The sequence below is a fragment of the Erpetoichthys calabaricus genome, chromosome 4 (genome assembly GCF_900747795.2).
Source record: "Erpetoichthys calabaricus chromosome 4, fErpCal1.3, whole genome shotgun sequence".
In the NCBI taxonomy this organism is placed as follows: Eukaryota; Metazoa; Chordata; class Cladistia; order Polypteriformes; family Polypteridae; genus Erpetoichthys; species Erpetoichthys calabaricus.
The window spans coordinates 24,509,066-24,532,083 of record NC_041397.2 but is presented as its reverse complement, the minus strand read 5'-3'; the positions used below and the strand labels follow the sequence as shown (position 1 = coordinate 24,532,083).

General features: G+C 39.5%; 1 protein-coding gene across 2 annotated transcripts in view; it reads left to right on the top strand.

Annotated features, from left to right (window-relative positions):
- The window catches only part of cog6 (component of oligomeric golgi complex 6), a 233,672-nt gene that overhangs the window by 58,931 nt on the left and 151,723 nt on the right, over window positions 1–23,018 (top strand). For both annotated transcript variants that reach the window (XM_051926341.1, XM_051926342.1), the window contains exons 3-4: window positions 11,778–11,849; window positions 18,105–18,163. In XM_051926341.1, the coding sequence (XP_051782301.1) occupies window positions 11,778–11,849; window positions 18,105–18,163 (131 nt within the window). The remainder of the gene's footprint in view (window positions 1–11,777; window positions 11,850–18,104; window positions 18,164–23,018) is intronic.

The following is a 23,018-nucleotide window of genomic DNA, read 5'->3' as shown; positions in this document are numbered from 1 at the left end:
AACAGCTGTGTAGGAGGCTTAAAACTGGGTGAGGAACAGCCAAACTCTGCTACCAAGGTGAGGTTGTGGAAGACAGGTTCATGTCATGGCAAGATTGAGCACAGCAACAAGACACAAGGTAGTTATACTGCATCAGCAAGGTCTCTCCCAGACAAAGATTTCAAAGCAGACTGGGGTTTCAAGATGTGATGTTCAAGCTCTTTTGAAGAAGCACTAAGAAACAGGCAAAGTTGAGGATCGTAGACGCAGTGGTTGGCCAAGGAAACTTAGTGCAGCAGATGAAAGACACATCAAGCTTATTACCCTTCGAAATCGGAAGATGTCCAGCAGTGCCATCAGCTCAGAACTGGCAGAAACCAGTGGGACCCAGGTACACCCATCTACTGTCCGGAGACGTCTGGCCAGAAGTGGTCATCATGGAAGAGTTGCAGCCAAAAAGCCATACCTACGAAGTGGAAACAAGGCCAAGCGACTCAAGTATGCACGAAAACATAGGACCTGGGGTGCAGAAAAATGGCAGCAGGTGCTCTGGACTGATGAGTCAAAATTTGAAATATTTGGCTGTAGCAGAAGGCAGTTTGTTTGTCGAAGGGCTGGAGAGCGGTACAATAATGAGTGTCTGCAGGCAACGGTGAAGCATGGTTGAGGTTCTTTGAACGTTTGGGGCTGCATTTCTGCAAATGGAGTTGGAGATTTGGTCAGAATTAATGGTGTTCTCAATGCTGAGAAATACAGGCAGATACTTATCCATCATGCAATACTATCAGGGAGGTGTATGATTGGCCCCAAATTTATTCTGCAGCAGGACAACGACCCCAAACATACAGCCAAAGTCATTAAGAACTATCTTCAGCGTAAAGAAGAACAAGAAGTCCTGGAAGTGATGGTATGATCCCCACAGAGCCCTGATCTCAACATCATCGAGTGTGTCTGGGATTACATGAAGAGACAGAAGGATGTGAGGAAGCCTACATCCACAGAAGATCTGTGGTTAGTTCTCCAAGATGTTTGGAACAACCTACCAGCCGAGTTCTTTCAAAAACTGTGTGCAAGTGTACCTAGAAGAATTGATGCTGTTTTGAAGGTAAAGGGTGGTCACACCAAATATTGATTTGATTTAGAATTCTCTTTTGTTCATTCACTGCATTTTGTTGATTGATGAAAATAAATGATTAACACTTCCATTTTTGAAAGCATTCTTTGTTTACAAAATTTTTTCACACCTGCCTAAAACTTTTGCACAGTACTGTACATATAAGAAACTTAATACATAAGTGCCTACTTGCTTGGTACTGTGATGCTGCATTGACCACTCCACCCAGTGTATACTCAGAAATTCCTTAAAACTGTATGTGCTCCAAACAGACCTTCTTTAAGGCCCATCTTCCTCACAATATCATCTGTTCTTATAGTATAGCTGAAATTTACAGTGCTTGGCTGTCATCTTTTTCTACATGTATTCCAGATGTATTCTTGTGTTTTTCATGGCGACTTTTAGATGAACAATGACTAGGTCTTGCTTTTATTTCCCTCTTTTCATTACCGTGTTCAGTGTTTTCCACAAAAATCTGACCTATCTTTACTCTTTGGAAAAGGTCAATGTTTTAGCCACATGACCATTTCCATTGTGTTTTGGTGTTTAATTACATTTTTTGTGGGTAAATTCATAGATATATTTAAGTCAGTTGCTTAATAGTTATGATGATTATTAGTATTTTGTATTGTGCTAGTATGGGTAATCAAAGGAAACAAAACACTTTTAGCAGGAAACACTGCAATGTTTTACCCAGATCTCTAAATATTTCTCGGCCAACTCCATCCATCCATCCATCCTCTTCCACTTATCCGAGATCAGGTCGCGGTGGCAGCAGCTTGAGAAGAGATGCACAGACTTCCCTCTCCCCGGCCACTTCTTCTAGCTCTTCCGGGGGAATCCCGAGGTGTTCCCAGGCCGGCCGGGAGACATAGTCCCTCCAGGGTGTCCTGGGTCTTCCCTGGGGCCTCCTCCCGGTTGGAGGTGCCCGGAACACCTCAGCAGGGAGGCGTCCAGGAGGCATCCTGATCAGATGCCCGAGCCACCTCATCTGACTCCTCTCAATATGGATGAGCAGCGGCTCTACTCTGAGCCCCTCCCGGATGACTGAGCTTCTCACCCTATCTTTAAGAGAAAGCCCAGACACCCTGCGGAGGAAACTCATTTCAGCTGCTTGTATTCGCGATCTCGTTCTCTTGGTCACTACCCACAGCTCATGACCATAGGTAAGGGTAGGAACATAGATTGACTGGTAAATTGAGAGCTTTGCCTTGCGGCTCAGCTCCTTTTTCACCAGACAGACCGATGCAGAGCCCGCATCACTGTGGACGCCGCACTGATCTGCCTGTTGATCTCACTCAACATTTTTCCCTCACTCGTGAACAAGACCCCGAGATACTTGAACTCCTCCACTTGGGGTTAGGATCTTGCCCCCAACTCTGAGAGGGCACTCCACCCTTTTCCGGCTGAGGACCATGGTCTGTGATTCGGAGGTGCTGATTCCCATCCCAGTCGTTTCATGCTCAGCTGTGAACCAATCCAGAGAGAGCTGAAGATCACGGCCTGATGAACCAAACAGGACAACATCATCTGAAAAAGCAGTGACCCAATCCTGAGTCCACCAAACTGGACCCCCTCAACGCCCTGGCTGCACCTAGAAATTCTGTCCATAAAAGTTATGAACAGAATCGGTGACAAAGGGCAGCTCTGGTGGAGTCCAAGTGTCACTGGAAACGGGTTCAACTTACTGTCGGCAATGCGGACCAAGCTCTGACACCGGTTGTATAGGGACTGAACAGCCTTTATCAGGGGGTCCGGTACCCCATACTCCTGGAGCACCCCCCACAGGATTCCCTGAGGGACACTGTCGAATGCCTTTTCCAAGTCCACAAAACACATGTAGACTAGTTGGGCAAACTCCCATGCACCCTCCAGGACCCTGCTAAGGATGTAGAGATGGTCCACTGTTCCACGACCAGGATGAAAACCACACTGTCCCTCCTGAATCTGAGGTTCAACTATCTGATGGACCCTCTTCTCCACGACCCCCGAATAGACTTTTCCAGGGAGGCTGAGGAGTGTGATCCCTCTGTAGTTGGAACACACCCTCCGGTCCCCCTTCTTAAAGAGGGGGACCACCACCCCGGTCTGCCAATCCAGAGGCACTGTCCCTGATGTCCATGCGATGTTGCAGAGGCATGTCAACCAGGATAGTCCTACAACATCCAGAGCCTTGAGGAACTCCGGGTGTATCTCATCCACCCCCGGGGCCCTGCCACCAAGGAGTTTTTGACCACCTTGGTGACCTCAGTCCCAGAGATGGGGGAGCCCACCTCCGAGTCCCTAGGCTCTGCTTCCTCATTGGAAGGCATGTTAGTGGGATTGAGGAGGTCTTCGAAGTACTCCCCCCACCGACCCACAATGTCCCGAGTCGAGGTCAGCAGCGCACCATCCCCACTATATACAGTGTTGACACTGCACTGCTTCCCCTCCTGAGACGTCGGATGGTGGACCAGAATCTCCTGGAAGCCGTCTGAAAGTCGTTCTCCATGGTCTCCCCAAACTCCTCCCATGCTGAGTTGTTGACTCAGCAACCACCGAAGCCGCATTGCACTTGGCCTGCCCGTACCTTTTAGTTGCCTCTGGAGTCCCACATGACAGAAGGGTCCTGTAGGACTCCTCCTTCAGCTTGACGGCATCCCTCACCGCCGGTATCCACCAACGGGTTCAGGGATTGCCACCACGACAGGCACCGACCACCTTACGGCCACAGCTCCGGTCAGCCGCCTCAACAATAGAGGCATGGAACATGGCCCATTCAGACTCAATGTCCCCCACCTCCCTCTGGATGTGGTCGAAGTTCTGCCGGAAGTGGGAGTTGAAGCTACTTCTGACAGGGGACTCTGCCAGACGTTCCCAGCAGACCCTCACAACATGTTTGGGCCTACCAGGCCTGATCGGCATCCTCCCCCACCATTGAAGCCAGCTCACCACCAGGTGGTGATCAGTTGACAGCTCCGCCCCTCTCTTCACCCGAGTGTCCAAGACATGTGGCCGCAAGTCCGATGACACGACCACAGTTGATCATCGAACTGAGGCTTAGGGTGTCCTGGTGCCAAGTGCACATATGAACACCCCTATGCTTGAACATGGTGTTCTTTATGGACAATCCGTGACGAGCACAGAAGTCCAATAACAAAACACCGCTTGGGTTCAGATCGGGGGGGCCATTCCTCCCAATCACGCCCTTCCAGGTCTCACTGTCATTGCCCACGTGAGCATTGAAGTCTCCCAGCATTACAAAGGAGTCTCCAGAAGGTATGCCCTCTAACACCCCCTCCAGGGACTCCAAAAAGGGTGGGTACTCCAACCTGCTGTTTGGCGCTTACACACAAGCAACAGTTAGGACCCATCCCCCCACCCGAAGGCGAAGGGAGGCTACCATCTCGTCCACTGGGGTAAACCCCAATGAACAGGCTCCAAGTCGGGGGGCAATAAGTATGCCCACACCCGCTCGGCGCCTCTCACCAGGGGCAACTCCAGAGTGGTAGAGAGTCCAGCCCCTCTCAAGGAGATTGGTTCCAGAGTCCAAGCCGACTATATCTAGCTGGAACCTCTCGACCTCGCGCATTAGCTCAGGCTCCTTCCCCTTCAGAGAGGTGACATTCCACGTCCCAAGAGCCAGCTTCTGTAGCCAAGGATCGGACCATCAAGGTCCCCGCCTTTGGCCACGACCCAATTCACACTGCACCCAACCTCCTTGGCCCCTCCCATAGGTGGTGAGCCCATGGGAAGGAGGACCTACGTTGCCTCTTCGGGCTGTGCCTGGCCGAGCCCCCATAGGTGCAGGCCCGGCTACCAGGCACTTGCCATCGAGCCCCACCTCCAGGCCTGACTGCAGAAGGGGGCCCCGATGACCTGCGTCCGGGCGAGGGAATATGCCTTTCAAATATTTTATTCTTCATAGGAGGTTGTGTTGAACTGCTCTTTGTCTCATCCCTCACATAGGACCAGTTTGCCTTGGGTGGCCCTACCAGGGGCATAAAGCCCCGGACAACAGAGCTCCTAGGATCATTGGACCACGCAAAACCCTCCATCACGATAAGGTGGCGGTTCGAGGAGGGGTCTCGGCCAACTCCTAATGTATAAATGGCAGTGGTTGTAATCTCAGCCTCCAAAGGGTTGTTCATGTATAAAACCTTGCTTAGATTTCATACTAAAAGTTTTCCTACACCAGAGAGTCAAAAATGGTTTATGTACAAAAAAAAAAAAAAAAGATTCATATAACCATACTAACATCTTGTCCCATGCTAAGTCCCTTTATAAATCTCAAATCATTGTAAAAGTATGCATGCGTTCATACATTTTTAGCTACTCCCTGTCAACTCACTGTAGTAACCATATATGGCCTAAAAATGACCTTTTTGAATATTCATAAATTTCGTAATGTTCTCCTGTATGTTGCCATAATGATTTGAAATGGTAGTCTGCCTGTGCCTGGTGCTTATACCTGTCTATACAAACAACAGTGTGGTGGTCTGAGCAAATCTCCATCACAAGTCACACACCTGTTGTAAAATATTTAACAAAAAACAAAAATTGATATGTGTCCTTGATGTAGCAAATATTTAACAGTGCTCTCGCTTTTAACTCACAACATTGTTTATCATTTAAATATTGTTTATGGTGTTTATATGATTTTTCTTAATGATGCACACTTACAAGCTGATCAGACGTCCGAGAACCGTCTTCTTGGAGCTGTGAGCCTACATTTCATTACTTAGACCATTACGCAGAAATTATGCAATCCCTGTTCCATTACAGGGTTAGAACTACTGGTTTTAGGACATGGATGGATAGACGGACATCAGAATGCATTATCAGAATACTCAATGAAGTAAGATTTTCAGTTCACTTTATTGTCCTGTCACCTGGAGTCGCTAAAATGCCAACACCAAAAAACGTCTGCATAGGACTCGCGGACAGTCAAATCTTTCTGTAAATTTAAGCCAATTTCCATGCCAATGTACAGTACTGTGCAAAAGGTTTTAGACAGGTGTGAAAAAACGCTGTAAACAAAGAATGCTTTCAAAAATGGAAGTGTTAATCATTTATTTTCATCAATCAACAAAATGCAGTGAATGAACAAAAGAGAAGTCTAAATCAAATCAAAATTTGGTGTAACCACCCTTTGCCTTCAAAACAGCATCAATTCTTGTAGGTACACTTGCACACAGTTTTTGAAGGAACTCGGCTGGTAGGTTGCTCCAAACATCTTGGAGAACTAACCACAGATCTTCTGTGGATGTAGGCTTCCTCACATCCTTCTGTCTCTTCATGTAATCCCAGACACACTCGATGATGTTGAGATCAGGGCTCTACTGGGGCCGTACCATCACTTCCAGGGCTTCTTGTTCTTCTTCACGCTGAAGATAGTTCTTAATGACTTTGGCTGTATGTTTGGGGTCGTTGTAGTGCTACAGAATAAATTTGGGGCTAATCATACGTCTCCCTGATGGTATTGCATGATGGATAAGTATCTGCCTGTATTTCTCAGCATTGAGATCACCATTAATCCTGACCAAATCTCCAACTCCATTTGCAGAAATGCAGCCCCAAACGTTCAAGGAACCTCCACCATGCTTCACCGTTGCCTGCAGACACTCATTATTGTACCGCTCTCCAGCCCTTCGCCAAACAAACTGCCTTCTGCTATAGCCAAATATTTCAAATTTTGACTCATCAGTCCAGAGCACCTGCTGCCATTTTTCTGCACCCCAGGTCCTATATTTTCGTGCATACTTGAGTCCCTTGGCCTTGTTTCCACGTCGGAGGTTTGGCTTTTTGGCTGCAACTCTTCCATGAAGACCACTTCTGGCCAGACTTCTCCGGACAGTAGATGGGTGTACCTGGGTCCTGCTGGTTTCTACCAGTTCTGAGCTGATGGCACTGCTGGACATCTTCCGATTTTGAAGGGTAATAAGCTTGATGTGTCTTTCATCTGCTGTACTAAGTTTCCTTGGCCGACCACTGCGTCTACGATCCTCAACGTTGCCCGTTTCTTTGTGCTTCTTCAAAAGAGCTTGAACAGCACATCTTGAAACCCCAGTCTGCTTTGAAATCTTTGTCTGGGAGAGACCTTGCTGATGCAGTATAACTACCTTGTGTCTTGTTGCTGTGCTCAATCTTGCCATGACATGAACCTGTCTTCCACAACCTCACCTTGGTAGCAGAGTTTGGCTGTTCCTCACCCAGTTTTAAGCCTCCTACACAGCTGTTTCTGTTTCAGTTAATGACTGTGTTTCAACCTACGTGTGACATTGATGATCATTAACACCTGTTTGGCATAATTGGTTGATCATACACCTGACTAGAATCCTACAAATCCCTGACTTTGTGCAAGTGTCCCTATAAGAATTGATGCTGGTTTGAAGGCAAAAGATAGTAACACCAAATACTGATTTGATTTAGATTTTTCTTTTGTTCACTCACTTTGCATTTTGTAAATTGATAACAATAAGCAACAATTATTTATATTTCTGAAAGCATTCTTTGTCTACATCATTTTTTCACAACTGCCTAAAACTTTTGCGCAGTACTGTATGTTTTATAAATCACATCTTTTGTGCAAGAAATGACTTATGCACATTTCCAAGTATAACTAAGTTTTATAGATGAGGCCCTAGGTGTTTAAGACAGTGTTCATTTCTCTGTCAGCTACTGCCTTGAACCATGAAGGAATCTTGAGCTCTTTAAAGGAAAGAGAGTAGTCCATTCTTTCATTAATTCAGTAACTACTTTCATTGGAACAATCACAACATCTGCGTATGCCTCACTTATCTGATCCACAAAACTACTTACGCCATAACTGTGGCAATATGCATTTTATGGTTGCATACACTGTCTGAAAGAGGTGAAGTATCAGCTGCGGTGGGTTTCACTCCTGGTAATGTGGATGTAAATTGAAGAGCTTGAATAGCTGCCCTGTGTATTTCATCTACATAACCTTTTTTTACACATGTGCCATGCTGTATCTTCTTAAGACACACAGTGCTGAACCAAGCACTAGATTCATTTAACTTATGAAAACAACTGCCAAGGCATTGTCCTCTACAAGGCCTTACCTCCAATCAACCCCACTGCCATTTATTTTTAACACCTTTTACTATGACGCATGTTTTCCTCAGCCTTTAACCCACTTCAGTTCCATCTTGGAATCGTGCTCACTGTGACTCACAAAGCATCTTGCTAAGGATTGGTTAACAGTCTACCCTGCTCACATACTATAAGTAATAGTAAGGATTTAATTACATGTTTGGTTGCACTGCATATAAAACAAAAACCTGCAATGTTTTCGTACATTGTTAATGCTGCTTTAGTAAAATATGACATGGGCAGTGAATATTTTAGGAATGTGAAATGTTCATATTTTGGAAATTGAGTGTGTTGCTGGCAACCTTTAATTTAAGTTCTTGCACTCTTGTTGTTTTTCTTAGCTATAAAAATGGAAGCACTGTTGTTCATTGTTTATAAATTTATTTACCATGGAAGTGTTACAATTTTTATTTCAGTTATTGCAATAGTTAAATATTCCTTTGTCATAATAAAGGAAACCACCTAAAATATGTTCATTGAAGTATGTTCAGTGCTTGAAATGTGTTCATTGTTTGCGTTATTCGTATAACAGAAGTTTTGTACAAATTCATTTTAATGTTGTTTTGGTTATATCGCCTTGAATACACCATAATTCTAATCTAATCTAAGGATCATTAATTTTCCTTGCTTTAATGCCTAAAAATATATGGTGGTCAAGATGATACTTGAGAAAGCTGGGAATGTCTTCTGCTTGGACATTTATTGGAGTAAAATTTTTGTTTATATATCATTTCATAGTAATTACTAATTGTCCGGTTTGGAGTAACATCCATTGGGACATTACTTCTCTGTTGTGACATCTTAAATTAGATTTCTAGGATACTGTCTCTTCATGCACAGCTGGAAGAATTACAACCTACCTGGCTTATTGCCATGAGAAAGAATGTCCTAATTCACTTAAAATTAGAAAAGTTAAATTCCATTTACAAGGGATTGCATTCCTTGGCATCCCAGGGGATAGCCGATTTTAGGGCAATTAAAACGGTAACCCTGGTTTATTTGAACCTCAGATCCAGGAGGTTCAACATGCACAGATATTTGAGTGGCAATGGGAGTTTGTCATTTTCTGTCTGGATTTGTTTTGTGTATTTGGTAAAAGCTAATGAATTTATGCCACACAATTCCTTGAGGGCGGTAGTATGGAAACTGTATTTGCATACTTAGTGTAAAGTCGAGTCCTTTCAGGTTGTGTGTTGTACTCTGTCAAGGGTGCATCTTGTCTCTGTTGCTGTTCATAATTTTCTTGAACAGAAAATCACGGGTCAGTTTAAATGAGCCTTCTCCTACTGTTAAAAAGAAAAAAATCAGCTTAACGAAACAACTTACTGATAAGTAGCCCAGTAAAGTCCATTGCTTTTGATCTAAAAAACTTCCTTTGAAGATTCCTGATGGATAAAGTACTGAACTTGCTCCACAGCTAACTTGTTGAAACACTCCTAAATACTGTAAGTCAGTAAACTTGCCACTTATCCAAATGTTTTAAATAAGATAATTGTTACAAGTGAGGGACCTTGGGATAGTTGCATTAGATGAAATGTGCTATATAAAAGTTGTCTTTTTTGGTGAATTGCTTTCTTTGTAACTAGTGTGTAGTGATCAGGAACAGTCAAAAATCATTAATTTTCTGTGTTGGTTTGGCCATTCATCCATCAGCGCGCACTTTTCCAGTACTTACAAAAAATTTTTTGCCTGCTCACATTATCATCAATTAAATTGCACATGGTAGTAATTTTTGTGATATCTTTTCATATCAATTTTAGACTTTTATTATTTATAGTTTTAACTATTTTTTTTGTGAATTTATTTACAGTGGTGTGAAAAACTATTTGCCCCCTTCCTGATTTCTTATTCTTTTGCATGTTTGTCACACAAAATGTTTCTGATCATCAAACACATTTAACCATTAGTCAAATATAACACAAGTAAACACAAAATGCAGTTTTTAAATGATGGTGTTTATTATTTAGGGAGAAAAAAAATCCAAACCTACATGGCCCTGTGTGAAAAAGTAATTGCCCCCTCGTTAAAAAATAACCTAACTGTGGTGTATCACACCTGAGTTCAATTTCCGTAGCCACCCCCAGGCCTGATTACTGCCACACCTGTTTCAATCAAGAAATCACTTAAATAGGAACTGCCTGACACAGAGAAGTAGACCAAAAGCACCTCAAAAGCTAGACATCATGCCAAGATCCAAAGAAATTCAGGAACAAATGAGAACAGAAGTAATTTGAGATCTATCAGTCTGGTAAAGGTTATAAAGCCATTTCTAAAGCTTTGGGACTCCAGCGAACCACAGTGAGAGCCATTATCCACAAATGGCAAAAACATGGAACAGTGGTGAACCTTCCCAGGAGTGGCCGGCCGACCAAAATTACCCCAAGAGCGCAGAGACGACTCATCCGAGAGGTCACAAAAGACCCCAGGACAACGTCTAAAGAACTGCAGGCCTCACTTGCCTCAATTAAGGTCAGTGTTCACGACTCCACCATAAGAAAGAGACTGGGCAAAAACGGCCTGCATGGCAGATTTCCAAGACGCAAACCACTGTTATGCAAAAAGAACATTAGGGCTCGTCTCAATTTTGCTAAGAAACATCTCAATGATTGCCAAGACTTTTGGGAAAATACCTTGTGGACTGATGAGTCAAAAGTTGAACTTTTTGGAAGGCAAATGTCCCGTTACATCTGGCGTAAAAGGAACACAGCATTTTAGAAAAAGAACATCATACCAACAGTAAAATATGGTGGTGGTAGTGTGATGGTCTGGGGTTGTTTTGCTGCTTCAGGACCTGGAAGGCTTGCTGTGATAGATGGAACCATGAATTCTACTGTCTACCAAAAAATCCTGAAGGAGAATGTCCGGCCATCTGTTCGTCAACTCAAGCTGAAGCGATCTTGGGTGCTGCAACAGGACAATGACCCAAAACACACCAGCAAATCCACCTCTGAATGGCTGAAGATAAACAAAATGAAGACTTTGGAGTGGCCTAGTCAAAGTCCTGACCTGAATCCAATTGAGATGCTATGGCATGACCTTAAAAAGGCGGTTCATGCTAGAAAACCCTCAAATAAAGCTGAATTTAAACAATTTTGCAAAGATGAGTGGGCCAAAATTCCTCCAGAGCGATGTAAAAGACTCATTGCAAGTTATCGCAAACACTTGATTGCAGTTATTGCTGCTAAGGGTGGCCCAACCAGTTATTAGGTTCAGGGGGCAATTACTTTTTCACACAGGGCCATGTAGGTTTGGATTTTTTTTTTCTCCCTAAATAATAAAAACCACCATTTACAAACTGCATTTTGTGTTTACTTGTGTTATATTTGACTAATGGTTAAATATGTTTGATGATCAGAAACATTTTGTGTGACAAACATGCAAAAGAATAAGAAATCAGGAAGGGGGCAAATAGTTTTTCACACCACTGTATGTACATTATCAAATTTTGTTAACTTTTCATCCTAACAGAATTACCATTTAGTAATTTATCTCTGTATTGTTTGATTTTATAGGTCAACATAGGCGTTTATAGAGCATATACTGTAGCTAAGGAATTATATTTTCATTTATTTCTTTGTTCTAAATTCAGGAGTTGGAAGGTGTTCATGAAGATGTTCAAGCGATGAGTAGATGCTGTGAGGATATGACAAACCGTTTGAAGGTAAAATTGAAGAGCAAATGGTCTTCAAAAGCATTGAGACTTTTTTTATTTATATTCCATATGTTTTCATGTGTATTTAGATGTATACATTTTTCGTTACTATTATTCTTAGTTAAAACTGGATTCTGTTTGGTCATTATTGTAACTTAGATGAAGATCAGACCATATTTTAAGAAAAATGGATACATGTGTGTAGCTATTTTCCAAGGGTTCGTAGCCTTTTTTCTTTCCACTTAATATAGTTTGTGGTAGTTGGGAGAAAACCTACTTAAACAACCCATAAAAATACAAAAAACGTTGGGACGCTGTGTAAAATGTAAATGAAAATAGAATGCAGTGATTTGCATATCTCATAAACCCAAATTTTATTTATAATAGAGCATAGACAACATATCAAATGTTGAAAGAGAGACATTTTTACAATTTCATGAAAAATATTAGCTCATTTTGAATCTGATGGGGGCATCTCAGAAAAGTTGGGATGGGAGCAACAAAAGGCTGGAAAAGTAAGTGGAACTAAAAAGAAACAGCTGGAGGAACATTTTGCAACTACTTAGGTTAATTGGCAACGGGATCAGTAAAATGATTGGGTATTAAAGGACCATCTTAGAGAGAAGTAAAGATGGGCAGAGGTTCACCAATCTGCAAAAAAATGTGTCTACAAATTGTGGAACAATTTCAGAATAATGTTCCTCAATGTAAAATTGGGAAGACTTTGAATATCTCATCATCTACTGTACATGATATTATCAAACGATTTGAGAATCTGGAGAAATCTCTGTGCTCAAGGGACAAGACCAAAAATCAGTATTGGATGCCCGTGATCTTCAGGGCCTCGGGTGCACTGCATTAAATACAAGTCACGGAAATCAGTTCAAGGGCTCAGGAACAACTCCAGAAATCATTGTCCGTGAACACAGTTCCCCTTGCAATCCACAAATACAAATTAAAGTTCTTTTATGTAAAGAAGAAGCCATATGTGAGCATGATCCAGAAACACTGCTATCTTCTCTGGGCCAAAGCTCATTTAGGATGGATTTGGGCAAAGTGGAAAACTGTTCTGTGGTCAGATAAATCAAAATTTGAAATTCTTTTTGGAAAACATGGCCGCTGTGTCCTCCACATTAAAGAGGAAAGTGACCCTCCGGCTTGTTATCCGCGCTTAGTTCAAAAGCCTGCATATCTGATGGTATGGGAGTGCATTAGTGCCTATGGAATTGGTAGCTTGCACATTTAAAAACATACCATCAGTGCTGAAATGTATATACTGGTTTTAGAGAAACATATGCTCCCATCCAGACAATGTCTTTTTCAGAGAAGGCCTCACATATTTCATCAAGACAATGCTATACTACATCTATTAGACATGGACAATACCACAATTTTTAAAATTGATACTGATACAAGTATTTTATATGTCGGAATTCCGATACCAATACAGAGTATTTTTTAAAGCACACAGGAATTTGTTTTCAAATGATTATATTGTTTTAGAATGGCTAATATTAATAGGATAGTATTATCTAATATCACTACACAGTTTCAAGGTCACCATAAAAAATGTATTACAAAATATATATTAATAGAATGAACATGACATGTCAATTTCTAACCTGCTTACTACAGACCAGGTCTGCGGGATGCCAGAGCCTATCCCAGCTGCCATAGGGTGCAAAGCAGGAGCAAACCCTGGGCAGGGTGCCCATCCATTGCAGGTTGAACACACCAAACATGCCAAGGCCAATTTAGCTTTGCCAGTTCACCTAAACCTGCATGTCTTTGGACTGTGGGAGGAAACTTACGCAGACACAGGGAGAACATGCAAACGCCACACAGGGAGGGTCTGGATCACAAACCTCTGTCTCCTTACTGTGAGGCAACAGCATTACCACTGCACCGCCCAGAATGAACATACAAACGTAATAAAGATAATATGAACTTTCACGTTTTCATAAAAATTTGGTTATTTGTTTAATACATGAAAAACATGCAATGACTTCACCAAAGTACTTAAACCAATCCCCTTAGAACAGTAACATTTATAAAAAAAATAATATTCCCACATTTGCCCTTTCTATTATATTCAGCCCATCTGTTTTATCAAGAAAGATTTTGTCATATTACCTTTACATTTAGTTAAGTTTCAAATTTGTATTTAGAAAAAATAACCTTGACATTTTTGCACTTAATCTTATTTTGCCTCTGTGGGTGCAAAGCTGGAACAATTACTGGACAGGACATCACCGGTTGAACACACACACACATACATATAATTAGGTGCCAATTTAACATTGTCAATTCACCTAACATGCATGTCTTTGGACTGTGAGAGGAGGCAGGAGCATAGTACAAGTTTAACATTTCAAAATTAAGTAGAAAAATTATATTTTATTACAATTGATGCTGTTACTAATGCAATTAAAGTACTTTTAAATCCACTAAACTTGCAAAATAATATTTTCTTAACATTTATTTGGGCACTTGTTTTATGGAAAGAAAAACTACTTTCAGTGAAAGTTTTCATCTTCATATTAAGCATAGTTTTTAAAGTATTTTGCATAGCGTTCAGACTATTTAACATTGTTATTTATGCATATTGGCTATACCGTGTACTTCATTTTAATTAGCAGAAAAAACAAAATGGGACAGGGCACGTAACAGTGATGCTTTACACTATTATGTGTGCTCCATAATTCCATCAACAGGCATTACTTTTCATAAGTATTAATGAGTGGTAAACGGCAAAATGTTAAACTTCACTTAAAAGTCTTAAGTAAACCTCCATCTACATAAACCTGCTAGTATCGGTTACCTGGATAGCGTCTCATGCCTCTTTGAAAACTCTCCTGCAACGTCCCTTATCTGGTGTTTCAGATTTGCATCTTTTTGATGTTTTACAAACGTCTCTCTGTTGGTTAGCGTATGTGCTTTTTAAATGTTTAAATGGGCTGCTTGTTTTGCCACTGTACTGTTCACTGTCCTCATGAATATTGTATCAGGCAGCTGCATTCTTTTCCATCTGCACAAAATAGTAGCATACAACACTATGCTTTCGGTCTGCCATTGCTGTACACAGTTTGTGCTTGTTCAACAGGAAAGGGTGTCTTCTCAATTCAGTACGTGAGAGTGGAATGTGTGTTAGTATATTCTATGCCTTTGCAAGAACCTTCCTACATATAGAAAAAAAATAGTAATCAATATTTTTTAATGGCAGTAGATTCCAAATGAGTAAAGTTTAAGTATGAAAGTATCGATTACTGCGTTATCGATCTGCTCATTTCTAGCATCTATTACCACATAATGGCTTTGCAGTAGAAGAGTCTCGGTGCTGAACTGGCCTGCTTGCAGTCCAGATGTTTCACCAGTTGAAAACATTTGATGCATCATGAAATGCAAAATACGATAAACGACCTAGGATTGTTGAGCAGCTAGAATCCTATATCAGATGGAAATGGGATCGCATTCCACTCCCAAAAGTCCAGCAACTGGTCTCCTTATTCCAGATATTTATAGACTTTTGTTAAAAGAAGAGGGGATACTACACAGCTTTTTGGTAATGTGTTGCTGCCGTCAAATTCAAAATGACCTTATTATTTTCTTAAAATGGTACATTTTCTTAGTTTAAACATTTGATATGTTTTCTGTGTTCTATGGTGAATAAAATATGGGTTCATGAGATTGCAATTAATTGCATTCTTTTTCTATTTACATTTTACACAGCGTCCCAACCTTTTTTGAAATTAAGAAAATTCAGAATTAAAATCATCCTTAATTTATCAGGCACACTTTCTGTATGTGCAAAAAATTTGTTTTGTTGTGTTTGGCATAAGGCCACACATTTCACATTATCTTGTGTTCCACATAAATATATCACAACACAAGATAACACAGAACTAACATTAGTGCCAAAAAACCTAAAACATACTGTAGTTGTTATTATTACTATTGTACATTACATGCAGCAGCACTAAGCGTCTTCAACTGGGAAGACTGGTTCAGTAATATTGCCATACTGGGTAGAAAAAGCTGTTTAGGAATGGAGAGGTTTTGAATTTGAGAACTAGATGTTAGAGTTTATAAAAGAAATGGTGACCAGAGTGGGTGAGATCAGCAGCATTCTTTCAGCTCACTTCATTGCTGTAGATTGTGAAGATTTCCAAGTCAAAAAAGATAGCATTTAATGATTTTTTCCACCAAAACAGATGGGACATTACAGTTTGAGTGAGTAGATGCAATGCCAAATCACACTCAGTCTTTTCTGAAAGAAAATGGATCAGAATTAACTGAGTGATGTGAAGTTTTTTCAACTGGCAGAGGAAGTACATCCTCTTCTGTGCTTTCTTGGTTAGGCTAATTATATGATTATCCCTTCTCAGTGCCTTGCTAATCTGCTAAAATTTAATTTAAATGCCTCTTCCACACCAATTCTTTCCTTATTTAACTCTCCACTGCTTTAACTTAGTTGAACCCAAATCAAATGATTTGATTTATGGATCACTTGAAATGTGGTCTTTCTGAGCCAGACTTGAATTGCAGCCATTGGCATATAGGGATAATAATGTAGTGGACATTTATACAGAATCATTTGAGTATCAAACATTTAATAATTGATAACAGATAAAGATGGGTTTGTAATAATTAAATCCAACTTTGTATTTTGTTACTGGAAGAAAAGTACCGGTGGATGATTTGAAACTCACATAAACCTTTCACTGGTCCAGGGACTGATTAAACAGATCAGTAAACACTGGTACTAGCTAGTCAGTACGGTGCTCCGACTTAGCTAGTGCAGCACCATCAGAACCAGCATTGAATCACTTTTTACTTTGCAACTAATACTGTAAAGTGTTCTATACTGACAGTCCTGAAAGCTAATTTAAAGTGGGCGCTGAACAGTTACTAGAATAATACAATTTTAAAGAGGTGCTTTTCAAACAGTTGCTTATCATCTGCTTGTTCACAGATAATAGTGAGTATTTAGCCACCTGTGTCTTTCTGAAAATTTCCTGTCCTTTCAAAAATGTTAGAAGTCCACTAGTCTTAACTCATCTGTCCAGGTGGCCTGTGGTTCGCATTGTGTTACGTGAATGTTCTATATCTAAACATCACTGCTAATGCCCTGTGTTTTTTGTTGCTCTTATTATGTTTGAGGCAGCCTAGTAGTTCTCTCTTTATGTATGACCTGTTACTTACACAAAGAATATGTTATTTAGGCAGGACCAGAAATGTGAAAGTCAAAGCAAACTTTATTGTCATCTCAACCATATATAAGCATACAGATAGACGAAATTGCGAAGCTCAGGGTCCACAGTGTAACAACATGAAGTGCAAATAAAAAAAATTAAATTAAATTAAAAATTAAACAAGACAAGACATTGTGCAAAGACAAGATTGCTGCAATGTATGGTATTAAGCAATCTACCGTAGATACATAAATATAATGTACACGGGAGTATGCATTTTTTTAATTCCTTTAAATAAAAAGGAAGCCTTACATATTCAGCTATATTGAAGAGAATACCTCACAACCCCTTAATATACTTTCATCTGTTTTTGGGAAAGTGAACAAAAATGGAAAAATAAATACTGGTAAATAGCATTTTTAAAATAAGTAAGTAGCCCACATTTTACAAAAAAAATACCCCAATGAAATGTCAATATAAAATAAAGTTTAACTGCTGTTGGAATATGCTTTTTTGATTTCTGTGTATTTCATTATCCTTCCATCCATTTTCCAACCTGCTGAATCCGAACACAGGGTCACGGGGGTCTGCTGGAGCCAGTCCCAGCCAACACAGGGCACAAGGCAGGAACCAATCCCGGGCAGGGTGCCAACCCACCGCAGGACACACACACAAACACACCCACACACCAGGCACACACTAGGGTCAATTTAGAATCGCCAATCCACCTAATCTGCATGTCTTTGGACTGTGGGAGGAAACCCACGCAGACACGGGGAGAACATGCAAACTCCACGCAGGGAGGACCCGGGAAGCGAACCCAGGTCCCCCAACTGCGAGGCAACAGCACTACCCACTGCGCCACTGTGCCACCCGTATTTCATTGTTTTTGTAAATAATCTTTTAATGTAATGTATAGTTTTTATTCATTACTAGAGATATAAACCACCTGTCTTATGATGTAAGTTTTCTGGTGATATAATTTTACATTTCTTTTATCTAAAAATGCTTAAGACTTAATTTTTAAGTACTGTACATTTTTATAAATAGATTTTAATTTATTTTTTTTCAGGCTACTAAAGAACAAACACAAGATCTTATTGTGAAAACAACCAAACTCCAGGCAGAAAAGTAAGAAATCTAATCATGCTTTTTTGATTTTATTTTTCCCCAAACACGTTTGTTTTTTATTTAAATATTGTTGGCTACAAGGTCATGTTAAAGTTGAAGAACGTTCTGATATGGTTTGTCTTGAAATCATCCTTTACATCAGCTAAGCTGAAAGTACAACAATGCTGTGCAGATGTTTCATACTCAAATGTGTTGTGTAGGTCAGTTTGTGTGGTTGTCAAAGAAATGTGTAACTTGTAGACTTATTTATTTCCATTGAAATAATTTAGAATCCATTCTAAAAATGTTCAACCTATTGTGCAGTGTGAGTTTACTTTATTGTATATGTTTGCTGTCCTGTATTCATTCATGATTTTGATAATTTTATACCAAATGTGGATAGCTAAAGTATGTTGGCTACTGGCATAAGAAATTTCCATCCATCCATCCATTTTCCAACCTGCTGAATCCGAACACAGGGTCACGGGGGTCTGCTGGAGCCAATCCCAGCCAACACAGGGCACAAGGCAGGAACCAATCCCGGGCATGGTGCCAACCCTCCGCAGCATAAGAAATTTACCTTTTTTAAATTGAGCAAAGCTGTTTTTCATATATGATTGTTGTATTTCTTATTGTTAAGCTGTAACTGCATTGTATTTTTTAGAGATTTTAGTGAATTTTTAAAGCATTAACCCTTTTAAAGGCAATGTTATGCAAAAATTTGGATAAACCGATTATTTCATTTTTAATGCAAAAAAGAATGCCAAGTTTCAGTTTCCTTCTGAATCCAAATAATACCCATGTTGAGGCAATTGTAGTGGAAATGAATATGTGCTTGAGCATGCCTTATGTTTTATTTATACATAAGAGTTAGAATTAGTGAAACATTCTGTTTTGTGTAGTGATGTGTCCAACCAAGAACCACGCACATTGGAAAGGTCGATATTTTAATTTGCTAAAAATATCTTTGATTTCCCGACAAGGAAAGCAGAGATTTAAGCTCAGGTCAGTTTTAGAGAGGCCGCTGCTGTTACACACTTGTTTTCCTTTATATTCATTTGACACAAATGAACACATTTCTACATAAGTGTGTTTCACTTGCTATAATAATTTACCAGAAAAATGTGTCATGAAACTCCTAAGGATAGATGAAGGCAGTTTGAAAATTGGAGATACTGGATAGATGTCTGTTGCTACTGTATACAGAAAAATAATTTTTTTTGTCTAAAATGGGGTGTAACTGTATGCACATTTCGTATGACCACAAAGCTGTCTGATTTCTCCTGCTATACTACCCTCCATAGATGTAAGAAAAATGTATTCTTCAGTTTTACAAATCCAACACTGTGTCCTGGCCTTCACGCCAATGCTTGTAGTTTAGGTTATACGAAATCCTGTGTTCAACATTAGTAAGCAAATATTAGTAAGCAATCCCTTCAAATGAAGAAGAGGAAACAGTTGAGAATGCCTTCTCTTAGCCACTATTTGTTTTCTTTTTAAGAGTAGTAGCAGTAATTCAGAAATGTATGTACTGAGTGCATTTGGGCGAAACTGTACATTTCTCTGTGTTTTTTAATTAATGCTTGATCAGAAATTTTATGTCTGTGTGTTATCTTAAACTACATCCCTTCATTCTCCAGCATCTCATGGAAGAATTCTGCCTTTTGAAAGGATCCCACTTTTTTATGTTTGCATCCTAATCGACCAAAGCTTTTTCTGCAATACAGAGTTAAAAAAACACACACACACACAAAGAAGTCAGTGCTTATAGTAGAAAGAATTGCAGTATCTGCTATTTCCTATACACGGTATCTGATACTGAAATAAGAGAAGATTATACATTATCATTGATTTTGAAAGAGGAGCTGGTTACTGTGTAAAATTTGTTTTTCTCATTTATGGAAGTATAAACCCAGACATGATAAATTCATCCAGTGCAAGTAACCTGTTATTTTGTAGCATCAGTGTCTCAATCTACCTCACTTTTAACCCTTTTGGTTTTATATCTGCTTCTCTGCCTGTTTTCACAACTTAACTAGTAAATAGTTTCACCTCAGATGTTCTGTTCCCTGAATACGTTGCCATTTATCATCATTGTTTCACAACCATTTAATTTATCTGCTTCTTTAAGAAACCCCCTTCAGTTGGAGATGTTGGTGAGAATCTTTGACTCTTGCTGATGTCTTGATCTTAGTTTCACAGAAACACATAACCAGTCGCATAACTCAAAGGCAAAACAAGCCATTAGTTTACTGAGCAGAATGTAGTTTGGAGGTTATGTGGACTGAATAATAGGAGATTTTTGAGGTCTGGGTGATTAAAAGGAACCATACAAGCAGGCTGGTCATGACAACTATTTCAACAATAAGCCCAACATATTTTGAAGCGACTGACTCAGCTCTGTATATTTTAGAGAAAGGCATCCAGCCAGGTTTAACATGCTTTGTGTGTACTCCAGTTTGTTTATTTCTGCACTACATAATAATTCACACATTTATAAATACTATTTAGTTAAAAGAGAAAATTAACACTAACATTCATTAAGACCTAAAACCATGCATTTTATATATGTTTATATCTTTATAGACAGTGGCAATATTAAGGTTTTCTTATGTATAGTGGTTGGTATTGTGGCAGAATAATGATACAATAGTTATGTCATAACAAGAAATACATCAGTGTACCAAGAGAAGAAGAAAAAAAAATATTAATAGCCAAAATGCACTTCCACACCATTATGCTTTACTATGGCAATATGGTCTTTAATTTCTGAGAACAAACAAAGAAGGTAATTTTATTAATATATTCTTTAATTTATTTTGTGGCAGTTTGCATATACTTTATGAATAATTGTTCAGTTTAAAGGAAAACTGTTAACATTACATTACTACTTGTCACACATCATCTCCATTCTGATGGAAGATAAAGCCACCAGGGCTTTTTATGATTGCTGTACAGCTTGTACACCTGGCAGGCTTAATACTTGGCATTACTTCACATTCATATTGTGATTTAGACTTTCAGAATTCTAGTTACGTAACCAATTGAGGCTTTGATAAGAATAAATAATTGGCATTGTCACAAATGACTGAGCAGTGTGCTAATCACTAGATTGTTTGCTTTTCAAGATTTGAGCTGTTTGACCTTGGAGATGCTTCAGATGGAGCCATATTGGCGAATGGATTATGACAGATGTGATATACAGTTGGTGATTCCATGCTTGGCTGGTACTCTGCAGCCTCCTGATCATAAGGTGATAAGGAAATATAAATCTCACAAAAAAGAGCAGTTTCCTTTTCATGTGTCTTCTGAAATAAGAAATAGTTCCAAACAAATTTTGCTGAAATAATTTATTATCAATCACAATGCAATGAAAATGTAGTTGGTGTTAAATGAGTCTGTTTTGCTGACTTTCGTTATCGCCTCGATAAATATTTCCATTTAGTATCAGTTATAAACTCAGTGCATTTGACCCATGATCATTTGTCAGAAGAAAAAAGGCAATTTGAGAAAAAAAGTGGCAAGCTCTTTGCGTTTAATGAGCCCTGGCTTGGGTACAGAATACTTTTTTCTGCATGTAATTTTTTTTCCCCCAGAGTAATTGTTCTTAACCTTTTCCCTGAAGACAACAGATTATACTTCTGTTTGCACTTTGACATTAAAAAAAAAATCTTGTGCATATTACTTGGTAATAATAGGCCTAACAGTGCATGAGATAAAAACATGGGATTTTAAAGAGGACCAGTTTTTAAAGGAGAGCTGCAGTTCATTTTTGCCATGTCTAATTTGCAAGCCAGCTGACCTACATTTTTTTCTTGCTTTGTACAGGAACATTTGTTTATTTATTATCTTTACCTTTAATATTCCATTATGTTTTTAGAAATCAGTCTCTTCATTTCTGTGTTTTTTAATTTATTTTATGCCCTACAGTTTTATAGGGTAATAGATCATATGCAGTGCTAATCAGGTTCTCTGTAAAGATAATGTGTTCATTTGCTGTAAAGCTGAAGTTACACATAATATTACATTGAAAATGCATTGTTTACTCTACAAGATTAACAAAAATATATAATCTAACCCAGGCATGTCAAACTGAGGGTTGCCTGAGGGCCATATGGGTGTTGTCATGAGGGCCACACACAACAACTAATTGAAGTCATTTAATAAAAATTATTGCAGAATATTTTTATTACTTAGAAACGTACGATGTACATACAAATAGTTTAGCGGCTAGCCACATTCATGAATGCAAGGTAATGAAGTAGTTTAATAAAAGAAAAAAAACAAGTTTTAAATGGCAACATAGACTTGTATGCAACAGCAACAAATACATTGTACAAAAATTACAACAGCTCAAAATGAACACATTTATTTACAAATGTACAATCATTTTTAGTGTTTTGTCCTGAGGTTTGACACCTCTTTTTAATGACAATTTTTGGTACATCTGGCTGAAATGTCTGTGCAGTTCCGACTTTGATCAGAGATGACAAGTGTTTATCAGTCAACCTTGTTCTCTGAGAAGTTTTTGTTGATTTCATGAAGGAAAATAACTGTTCACACACATAGGTAGAACCGAACATTGCCATAATCTTTTGTGGCAAACTTTTTGAAGTTTTTAAACTTTTCAGGGAGGTATGAAAAGAAACCAGGTATCCCCACTTCAAGATACTTTGCTCTGAGTGTAGAATCAGACTGCATTTCTAATAGTTCCATCTGCAGGCTTTCTTCTGCCTTGACAACATCAAAGGTGAATGGTGCTGAGAATAATGCAAAGTGGTGCTCAAAATATGAGAAATCGCAAAATCTTTCCTGAAATTCCTTTGATAACAATTCTAGGTGACTGTCTTACTTAGCAAAGGTAAGTACAGACTCA